At 30.4% G+C, this 12,500-nt stretch overlaps 1 protein-coding gene across 1 annotated transcript in view; it reads right to left on the bottom strand.

Moving 5' to 3' along the window:
• Positions 1–963: 963 nt before the first annotated feature.
• LOC137637801 (zwei Ig domain protein zig-8-like) overlaps positions 964–12,500 on the bottom strand; it is a 23,426-nt gene continuing 11,889 nt past the window's right edge. The window contains exons 3-6 of the mRNA XM_068369911.1: positions 11,524–11,734; positions 8,608–8,735; positions 3,308–3,476; positions 964–1,368 (exon numbers count right to left, since the gene is read on the bottom strand). Coding sequence (XP_068226012.1) covers positions 1,058–1,368; positions 3,308–3,476; positions 8,608–8,735; positions 11,524–11,734 — 819 coding nt within the window. The 3' untranslated portion in view covers positions 964–1,057. The remainder of the gene's footprint in view (positions 1,369–3,307; positions 3,477–8,607; positions 8,736–11,523; positions 11,735–12,500) is intronic.

Genomic DNA, 12,500 nt, shown 5'->3' with positions numbered 1-12,500 from the left:
ACTTTGCTTCGGCTTTGGGGTAGACCGTATATCAGATCGGCTGCCCTGCCTGACATCGCTTTCTATTATCATGTTTTTATTTTCCAAATTTGTATTGGGATAAACACAGTTCCTACCTTTTGAAGGACTTCGCTTTGGCTTTAGGGGTAGACCGTAGTCCCGATCGGCTGCCCTGCCTGACATCGTTTAGACCCCGGTAGCGTATGCTCACATGTTGTACCAGTCACCAGCGTCCTTCCTCCCAGCAGCCCCAAACCTCATGAGTTGCATAATATCTCTCAACTCATCGCGATGCAAATCACCTAGACATTCTAATGGCCTTACCCTAATATCATAGATAACATGTTTATTGGTCTACCTAAGGGGTCACATACAAAATATCTATATTCATCTATGTAGAGAATAAAATATATGAAAGTCCTGACGCTTTACCTTCCAGCAAACAAATACAAAGGGTATATATTTCTGGCTGTACACATGGGTATGTATAGGGCATGAAATGCGATGGCTTGATCCTGTAGTAAGAACACTGTACTTGTGGCAACACACGTCACAGAATGTTTGTCTTTGACACTTCATACGTATTGGAAGTTCGTCTGAAACTGATTTTCATGGGATTTTCCAAACCATTTGGAATAGAAGTGGAGCTTTGCACAGGTCCTGTTATTATACACTTATTTGTCTCTTATGTACATACATACTTACTTACATGCATACATGTATATACAGTTTATGTATATGTATATGCACACATATAAATACATATATATATATATATACACACACACACACATATATATATATATATATATATACTGTATATATTGTATATGTATATATATTTAAGTATAAATACATACATATATACTGTATACAAACATATATATACACATATATACACTTATAGTATACATACAAATATGTATATATATATATATATATATATATCAACATAACCTAAAATCTCGATTGTTTACACGAGGTTCATAGTCCTTCTCAAGAAAGACATTTCAACACACACACACCAAAGAAAAAAATATGCACAAAAAATCTGTCTTTATCTTACTGCTGGAGGAATTCCAAAGTACCCCTGGGGTCGAATCCCCCCATCTTTCCATTCTCTCCACCACCACCACCATCTCCACCACGCGATCCCCCTCCACGCGTCTATCAACGATCTCCAGCAGACCTCCGCCAATAAAACTCCTGCGGCGACTATCTCAAATTGGCCTCCTCCGCTCGTGGCTAAAAGGGTTAAGAATCCCAGGAGGATGACTCGAAGGGGCACTTGACGCCCGAACCCGCCACTCCCGGATTCGGCAGAACTGGATGTCGTGTTTTTGTGGTGGATGGCTGCTGGTTCCTCGCCTGGAATGCACGAAATATATGTCATGGGGATAATTCCAAGGGGGTGGTCCATTTGCGGTAGGTTTCATTTTCAGGGATATTACTGGCTTCGGCAAAATCAAGAAAATTACTGTACTGGTTTTGACCAAATTTGGTAGTCATTTTAGGTATGACCAAAGGATGAATCTGTAATGTTCGGGATATTGCTTGCTTGTTTTTTTTTTTTTTTAGATCAAGTTTCCTCAAAAACTACTCCATCGATTTTGACCAAATTTGGTAGTCATTTTAGGTATGACCAAAGGATGAATCTGTAACGTTCTGGATATTTAGTTTATAAATTATTTGCTTGCTTGCTTGTTTTTTCAGATCAACTTTCCTCAAAAACTACTCCATCGATTTTGACCAAATTTGGTAGTCATTTTAGGTATGACCAAAGGATGAATCTGTAATGTTCTGGATATTTAGTTTATAAATTATTTGCTTGATTGCTTGTTTTTTTTTAGATCAACTTTCCTCAAAAACTACTCCATCGATTTTGACCAAATTTGGTAGTCATTTTTGGTATGACCAAAGGATGAATCTGTAATGTTCTGGATATTTAGTTTATAAATTATTTGCTTGATTGCTTGTTTTTTTTTTTCAGATCAACTTTCCTCAAAAACTACTACACCGATTTTGACAAATTTTGGTGGGGATTTTTGGCATGGACCGAGGATGAATATGTAACATTATGCATAATTAGTTTATTTACTTATTTGTTTTATGTTTGTTTGAGAGCAACTTTCCTCAAAAACTACTGAACCAAGTTTAGCCAAATTTTGAACTCATGTTCGGTATGACCCAAGGATGAACCTGTAAGATTCTGGATAATTAGTTTATTCAATTATTTGTATGCTTGTTTGTGTGTGAGCAACTTTACTCAAAAACAACTGTATCAGTTTAGACCAAATTTGGTAGTCGTGTTGGGAATGTCCCAAGGATGAATATGCAACATTTTGGAGAATTAGTTTATTTGTGTGTTTGTCTGTGAGCAACTTTACACAAAAAATACTGAACCGATTTTGATTAAACTTGGTAGTTATGTTGAGTATGACCCAAGGATGAATCTGTAAGATTTTGGATAAAGTACATCGAAGTGCAAGTACTTTGAAAATAATCACAAAGTTAATTTTTTTTATGAACAACATTACACTGCCTAAACTTTTTAGTCATGTTAACTATGACCCAAGGATGAATCTGTATGATTTTCGATAAAGTATATCGAAGTACAAGTACGCTGCAGTACTTTGAAAATAATCACAAAGTTAATTTCTTTATGAGCAACATCACACAAAAACTAATGAACCAATTTCAACCAAACTTGGTGGACAAGTGGGATATAACCCAAGGACAATTCCATTAGAATTTGAAGAAAATACATCGAAATACAAGCACTCAATGGTGTTAAAAGCAAACCAAGATTGCTTGGCGTGGTGAAAGCATGCTCTCTACTGATAGCCTCACTAATTATTATCATTAATAAGCTACAATTCTTGTTGGAAAAAAATAACAGGATGCTATAAGCCCAAGGGATCCAACAGGGAAAATAGCCCAGTGAGAAAAGGAAATATGGACGTGATTCAGTAATATTTACATAATAAAATCTCATCCTAAATGTTAATATAATTTTCATGGATGTTTTCTGATTTTGAACAATAGTAATAATAACAATTATAAAGATTATTATTATTATTATTATTATTATTATTATTATTATTATTATTATTATTATTATTATTATTACAGAAACAACTGTAATAAACAAAAATATACAAATGCAATCATAATAAATATCAAATCCATAAAAAACAATATATCAAACCATTTTGATATAAATAAAAAAAAAAATATCCATCCAAAATATCATTTCATTCATCCCCCCGTTTTGGGATTCGAAACAGAAACCATTAAAACGACTTACTACTAATTATGTGAACCGTTAAAGAAAAGGGAGGAGCTGTGGCTGGCAAGCAGGTGTACTGCCCGGAGTCTGGAGGCTTGGCCTTCTGTATGATGAGCTGGGAAGTGGTGTCTACTCCGTGCTCTGTGAGGACCTGAACCCCGCCTCTCTCGCTGTCGTAACTCAGGAGCTATGGGATAGAGAAAGTTTATTAAGTAGGTATATTTGGTACTGTATTATTATCATTATTATTATTATTATTATTATTATTATTATTGTTATTACTTGCCAAGCTACAATCATAGTTGCAAAAGCAGAATGCTATAAGCCCCGGGACTCCAACAGGGAAAATAGCCCAGTGAGGAAAGGGAACAAGTAGGTATTATTATTATTATTATTATTATTATTATTATTATTATTACCTTCTAAGTCACAATCATAGTTGCAAAAGCAGAATGCTATAAGCCCAGGGGCTCCAACAGGGAAAATAGCCCAGTGAGGAAAGGGAACAAGGAAAAATAAAATATCTTAAAAACAGTAATAACATTAAAATAAACATTTCCCAAATAAACTATAAACACTAACAAAACAAGAGGAAGAGAAATAAGATAAAATAGTGTGCCCAAGTGTACCCTCAAGCAAGAGAATTCTAACCTAAAACAGAGGAAAACCATGGTACAAAGGCTATGGTACTACCCAAGACTAGAAAACAATGGTTTGATTTTGGAGTGTCCTTCTCCTAAAAGAGCTCGTGGTATGACGATGAACCAATATCCAACAGACTTTATAGATTTGAGAACTAAGCTCTTGGGAGAATATTGGGAGTTAAGTGGCAGGACAGGATTAGGAATGAAACTATAAGAGAGATTTTTCGAGTACCATATTTTTGATAAGATCATGGTGAGGGGTAGATGGAGATGGTTTGGGCATGCTCTTTGCACTCCCCAAGAGAGATTAGTTCACCAAACTTTTAACTGGGCTCCACAAGGCACTAGAAGAGTTGGAAGGCCCAGACCTACATGAATAAGGAATATGAAGCATGAAGTAGGAGTTGACGAATGAAGAACTATTGATTTAAAAGTTCAAGATGGACACGACTGGTGAAATCTAATCGAGGCCCTTTTCTGTCAATTTCCTGGCCACAAATTTACTCAGAGTAGTGAAATTTTCAGGGATAAATTGTTATTTTCAGAGGTGAGAATGATTCAATTTTGAAAGTCTTGGGTCAAAGGTCAAGGTCAAGGTTGAGCAAAATGTCAACCGAATTAACCTAAACCTTACCCTCAAGTTCGCACATGGTTGTCACACAGACTTCATATATGCCTCTGCTCTAAATTAATTCAGGGAAAAGCAAGCTGGTTTCGAGAAATGAGCACAAATTGGGAATAAGATATATATATATATATATATATGTATATATATAAATACATATATATATACATATATATATATATATATGAATATATACACACACATATATATATATATATATGTATATATACACACACATATATATATATATATGTGTGTGTGTATTATATACACACACACATATATATATATATATAGAGAGAGAGAGAGAGAGAGAGAGAGAGAGAGGGAAAATTTAGCAACACATTTCCCATTTTCCTCATGAACTATTGAGAGAGAGAGAGAGAGAGAGAGAGAGAGAGAGAGAATTATAGCAACACATTTCCCATTTTCCTCATGAACTATTGAGAGAGAGAGAGAGAGAGAGAGAGAGAGAGAATTTCAGCAACACATTTCCCATTTTACTCATGAACTATCGAGAGAGAGAGAGAGAGAGAGAGAGAGAGAGAGAGAGATAGGTTCCTATGATATGTTAGAATAGTTAACATGAATTTATCTGAATGACCAGAGGCCTCCAATTCTAATACAATAATCAATTTATGATTTGAAACTGTCAAATAATTCTGCAGCCGCTTTCATGCAAATAATAATTGGATTTTACTAATTCAATTTTTGTTCTCTACTGCTCTATTTAGTTCCAATTTGCTTATAAGTATTTTTTACAAAAAATAATTTACCATTATAATTTTCTCAGGTAACATTCCTAATATAATTTTTCCCAATGATTAAAAAAAAGGAAATTACTACCAATATCATTTTTTTTTCAGGTAACATTCCTAATATAATTTTTCCAATAACTAAAAAGGAAATTACTACCAAAATTATATATATTTTTTTTTCAGGTAACATTCCTAATATAACTTTTTCCCAATAATTAAAAAAAAGGAATTTACTACAAAGGTTAAAATTTTTTTTTCAGGTAACATTCCTAATATAATTTTTCCCAATAATTAAAAAAAATTAAATTACTACCAAGATTATATTTTTTTCCAGGTAATATTCCTAATATAATTTTTCCCAATAATTAAAAAAAGGAATTTACTACCAAGATTTTATTTTTTTTTCTGGTAACATTCCTAATATAGTTTTTCCCAATAATTAAAAAAAAATGAAATCACTACCAAGATTATAATTTTTTACAGGTAACATTCCTAATATAATTTTTCCCAATAATTAAAAAAAATGAAATTATTACCAAGATCATAATTTTTTTTCAGGTAACATTCCTAATATAATTTTTCCCAATAAAAAAAAGGAATTTACTACCAAGATTATAATTTTTTACAGGTAACATTCCTAATATAATTTTTCCCAATAATTAAAAAAAATGAAATTATTACCAAGATCATAATTTTTTTTCAGGTAACATTCCTAAAATAATTTTTCCCAATAAAAGGAAATTACTACCAAGATTATAATTTTTTTCAGGTAACATTCCTAATATAATTTTTCCCCAATAAATAAAAAAAATTAAATTACTACCAAGATTATAATTTTTTTTTTCAGGTAACATTCCTAAAATAACTTTTTCCAATAAAAAAATAAAGGAAATCACTACCAAGATTATAATTTTTTACAGGTAACATTCCTAATATAATTTTTTCTAATAATTAAAAAAAAAAGAATTTACTACCAAGATTATATTTTTTCTAGGTAATATTCCTAACTTAATTTTTCCCAATAATTGAAAAAACAAGGAAATTACTACTAAGATTATAATTTTTTTTCAGGTAACATTCCTAAAATAACTTTTTCCAATAAAAAAACAAGGAAATTACTACCAAGATTATAATTTTTTTTCAGGTAACATTCCTAAAATAACTTTTTCCAATAAAAAAACAAGGAAATTACTACCAAGATTATAATTTTTTTTCAGGTAACATTCCTAAAATAACTTTTTCCAATAAAAAAACAAGGAATTTACTACCAAGATTATAATTTTTTTTCAGGTAACCTTCCTAATATAATTTTTCCCAATAATTAAAAAAAATAAAATTACTACCAAGATTATAATTTTTTCAGGTACCATTCCTAATATAACATTTTCCAATAATTAAAAAAAAAAGGAAATTACTACAAAGATTATAATTTTTTACAGGTAACATTCCTAATATAACATTTTCCAATAATTAAAAAAAAAAGGAAATTACTACAAAGATTATAGTTTTTTACAGGTAACATTCCTAATATAACTTTTTCCAATAACTAAAAAAAAAATTTACTACCAAAATTATATTTTTTTTCTAGATAACATTCCTAATATAACTTTTTCCAATAATTAAAAAAAAGAAATTTACTACCAAAATTATAATTTTTTTCAGGTAACATTCCTAATATAAACATGGAAATTACTACCAAGATTATAAATTTTTTCAGGTAACATTCCTAAAATAACTTTTTCCAATAACTAAAAAAAAATGGAATTACTACCAAGATTATAAATTTTTACAGGTAACATTCCTAATATAATTTTTCCCAATAAAAAAAAGGAAATTAATACCAAAATTATAATTTTTTTCAAGTAACTTTCCTAATATGATTTTTCCCAAATAATTAGAAAAAAAAAGTACAACCATGATTATAATTCTCCCAGGCAAAATGGCAAATAATATTTTTTCCCGATAATTACACAAAAAAGAGATTAATACCAAGAATATAATTTTCTTAGGTAAAATGGCTGATATTATTTTTCTCGATAACTACACATAACACTGCCTTCTATAAGTGTCATACACTGTTAAGAATTTTCTGTTGAAAACGGTATAAAAACTGGAATAAAGGTTTACAGACATTTAACGTTTAAAAACGTATATATTGACGTAAAGGAGTAATATTACGGTCACCAACCCGTAAAATTAACAACAATTATATTATCAGCAAATATAAAATGAATAAAAATCTAATTCATGGAACTCTTTAGTTTGCAAATTTTACGGAACTCTTAGGACGTCTTCTTTTCCTGAGCCAATTTTTCTTTTATTTGATCTTTCTTCTGAAAACAATCAAGAGAATGCAGAGCTCAGGGAAAAGATAACGAATTTAATCTCTGTCGTAAATCGAGCGAAATATTTTTCTCTCCGAGTATCTCAGTCGTTTTAAATGTTTTTAAAGGCAGCTCGTGAATGGCAGAAGCAAGGTACAGTGATATTGCCCTATAAAGAAGGTCAATGCCCTAGAGACTGAATATATATATATATATATATATACATGTATATATATATATATATATATATAAATATACATATATATATATATGTATGTATATATGTATATATATACATATATATATATATATATATACACACACATATATATATATATATATATACTGTATATATATGCATATATATATATATATACATATATATATATATATATATATAAATATACATATATATATATATATGTATGTATATATGTATATATATACATATATATATATATATATATACACACACATATATATATATATATACTGTATATATATGCATATATATATATATATATACATATATATATATATATATATATTCAGCACCTGGGCCCCTCATCACGCAAGCTAGAACTAAGGAGGGCCAGGCAATGGCTGCTGATGACTCATTAGATAGACCTATAGGTTCCCTTAAACCCACCAACCTTATTTAACAAGGGTAGTGAGGTAACAGTGACCAAAGGAACTAACGAGTTTGAGCAGATATCCTCTAAATACTTAATCATTTCTATTCTAAATTTCGCACCTTAGAATTCTGACTTTTTTTCTAAATATAGAGTATATTTTGACACTTGAATTACCGGAAGATAAAGAATATCCTTTAAGAATTTAAACACAAATCGTAAATCATCTTTGAGTTAGGCAACTTATAATTCTTGTACCTTCTTCTAAACGTAAACTGTATTAAATATCGTAAAGATAAAGAACATCTAATAATAATAAAAGAATAATCTCTCACCTCTTCATCGTGGTACCAGAATATGTAAGGCGGTGGCTCAGGGCTGTGTTTCACCAAACACGTCAGATTGATGGCAGAACCAGCATTGATGTATAAGTCTGGGCCTCCGAGTACCACAGTCTGGGGCTCTGAAACATGATATAAAAAAAAACATATGATGCCAGAAATCTAAAGTCTGGTGCTCTGAAACATTAATATATATATATATTTATATATATATATATATATATATATAAATATATATATATATACATATTTATATATATATATATATATATAAATATATATATATATATATATATGTATATATGTATATATATATATATATATATACATTTATATATATTTATATATATAAATATATATATATATATATATATGTATGTATATATATATATATATATATATAAATTGCCATGTAATAAAAACATATAAATTAAATGCATTATTTTACGAATACATCCTGAAATAAAAATTGTAATGCTCTTCCCACTCCCCAAGAGAGATTAGTTCACCAAACTTTCAATTGGGCTACACAAGGCACTAGGAGAGTTAGTAGATCGAGACCTACATGGCTGAGGACTATGAAGCGTGAAGTAGGAGAGGATGAATACAGAAGTATCGAGTTGAAAGCCCAAGATAGAGATGACTGATGAAATCTAACCAAGGCCCTTTGTGGCAATAGGTGTAGGAGGAGATGATGATGATGAATGAAAAGCAAGTCAAGTTCCTTTTTCGAAATTCTTGAGGTTTGTAATAGATATATCAATAGTTCACAAGTAAAAGCAATTATCATACTAAATAATTTACTTTCTTAATACTTATATATAGGACATACAGAAGGTACTTAACTTATAAACTAATTGGTTCCAAGAAGCTGTTTGTAAGTAGAATTGTTTATAAGTAGAATTGTTTGTAAGTAGAATTGTTTATATGTAGAATTGTTTGTAAGTCAAATTTGGTTAAATCTTATCCCAGGGTAGGCCAGACCTGAATCCAATAGCTATGATTTCCAGTCACAAAAGTCAACAAATATTCGGGTTCCATATGAAATATTTATCAAATTATTACAAATATCGTTTTGCCTACTGTATTAATGGATATAAAATTGTTTTATTACAATATTTCTTTATCTTATCTTTGTGAATTTCAGTTGGATTTGTGTTTTGTGAATCAGAATGTTTGTAAATCGAATGATCGTAAGTAGAGGACCTTCTCAATTTTAAGATATGTATGTTTTTTTTTTTTTTTTTTTTTTTTTTTTTTTTTGAGGGTGAGGGGTGGGGGAGGTGAGGCCCTTTTCCTGATCCTGCATTATAAGGAAAAGTTCCCGTTTCCTGTATGACCTACGAGATATGTCTTATTCATTCATAAGCTATATTGTTACAACTCCAATCTTTACTACACAATATTCCATACTCTCCACTAAAACTACTTTGGCTATCAAATATTCCTATGAAAATAAAACAAAACAAAAAAAGATTTTTTTTCTATTGCGTATACACTTTACATATCAATTGCACATCTGAAAATAAAAGTAAAAATATAGTTTCTTCCCACTGTACCCGCTTTGCATATGAAATTTGCCTCTGAAATATAAAAGTAAAATATAGTCCAGACCGTAGTGCTCACGTATAAAATATAAATGACTCTTAGATTTCTGTATTTCTTTTTTTATACGCGTTACTTTAGGGGCAGAATAGCATGCATACCTTAATGAGGTAACATAATTATATGAGAAAAATTCCCTGCCGATGCAGCCATTACTTTTAACTCAACCTGCCTAAAAGAGGGTCTCCTACCACAATATAATTATAGTAATATATAAGATGAGAAAATAACCACTCTCAACTGGCTCTTTCGAAGATTGATTATACATCTTGTAAATTAGAAACGGATCCAAAGTATATACACGCATTTTTTTAAAAGGTAAAATTCTAAGAAATAGTTACTTAGTTTGAGAATTTGAAAATTCGTGGATTTAATCATAAAATGTCACGTATAGAATGTGTCAAGCACCAGATGGTTTTAATTCTAAAATCTAATATGAGGATTTGTGCGTGGGATGATATTTTTAGAATTAAGACGAAACATTTTTTTTTAATGTATTTAAAGCCTTTGGGGCTTTAATGGTGTTGAAGAATATGGATTTGAACTTTCTTGGTAGTGGAATGCTTATGGAATAAGAGGTGAATATATATATGTATGTATATATATATATATATATATATGTATATATATATATATATATATATATATGTGTGTGTATATACCTATATATGTGTATATATATATATATATATGTGTGTGTGTGTGTGTGTGTGTATGTATATATACCTATATATGTATATACACACATACATATATATATATATATATATATCTATAGGTATATACACACACACACACACACACATATATATATATATATATATATATTTAAATATATGTGTGTACATATATATGTACATATATAAATGTATGTATATGCGTGTGTTCGTGTGCGTGTGAGTGTAGAACTTTCAAGTGCATATTGCTGAATGTACCACCCATTACGTATACTAAATATGGTATTTATTTAGATTTTTGCTTAACCATATAAAAAACAACAACACTGAAACATTGATATACTCGAAAGCTGGAACATATTACCAGGTTCTAGAAAATGGGATTATATAACCTAATATTCATTACCATATCAGTAATGTCTTCATAAAAATGGTGAAAAAAATAAAACTTACGTTTACTAAATGGAATATAAAAATCTCTAGCTGAGGTTACCTAGAATATAAATAAAGGCACTTAACAGAACAATATAATTTACACGAATATATGGGGAAATTTATAATGGAAAGACTAAATAGAAAAAAATACACCTTAAAGTCCACTACTTGTAAACAACAGAAAAGATCTTACCGACAACACTCAGCCATACGGTATGAGACATCGGCGGGGTAGTTGACACCTGGCATTCGTATGGCCCAGCGTCCCTGTTCTGCAAATAGTGGATCTTCAACAGCCAGTCCTGAGAGCCGGCCTGGTGGACGGCTTTGAACCGTTCGTCACTCGTGTAGGTGAACCTTCCGACAGTCAACAAGTGGAGGTCCCTGGCGCGCATCCAAGACACCTGGAACCACAAATAATAGTTTCGGTGTCTGGTCACGTTCTGTTGTGTTTCGAGAGTTAGCCCCGTCTCACGTCTTGGGACTTCAGAGGAGATGTCAACTATTCTGTCTTTTTCAAGGATTGCGTTTAGTGATTTTCATTTTTTTAGTTCTACAGAAAACATACTAAAAATAGAGATTTAAATTATGTGAGGGAAGAGGTTTATGGGTTTATAATTTGTAAGGTTTGAAAGATAGGTCGAGAGGGATATGAAGAGAGATGTTTGCGTAATGGAAATGGAAAAAGAAAACCTTATCATTTTCATATTTTGTAACTTCCTAGTTTTTTTTTTTTTTTTTTTTTTTTGGGGGGGGGGGGAGGTGTGCTTCTCCATAGAATAAATTGCCATAAAAATAAAGACCTAAAGTGAGTAATGAAAATGGCTTGTAATTTGTAAACTTTCCAAGATAGGTCGGGAGTAAGATGAAGAGATATTTTTGGCTAATGGAGATTAAAAGGGAAAAAAATATTATCGTTTTCATATCTTGTAACTTTTTATTTATTTTTTTTTTTTTTAGTTTTACAGAGATGAAATTGCCATAAAACATAAAGACCTAAAGTGTGATGAAAGGTATTTATAATTTGTAAATTTTCCAAGATAGGTCGAGAGGAATATGAAAAGATATTTTTGTCTAATGGAAATGAACAAGGAAAAAACTATCATTTCTATATTTGTAGTTCTTAGTTATTTTGGTTCTACAGACAAGAAATTGCCATAAAACATAAAC

The sequence above is a fragment of the Palaemon carinicauda genome, chromosome 3 (assembly GCF_036898095.1).
Source record: "Palaemon carinicauda isolate YSFRI2023 chromosome 3, ASM3689809v2, whole genome shotgun sequence".
NCBI classification, from domain to species: Eukaryota; Metazoa; Arthropoda; class Malacostraca; order Decapoda; family Palaemonidae; genus Palaemon; species Palaemon carinicauda.
This window is presented reverse-complemented; position numbering and strand designations above follow the sequence as displayed.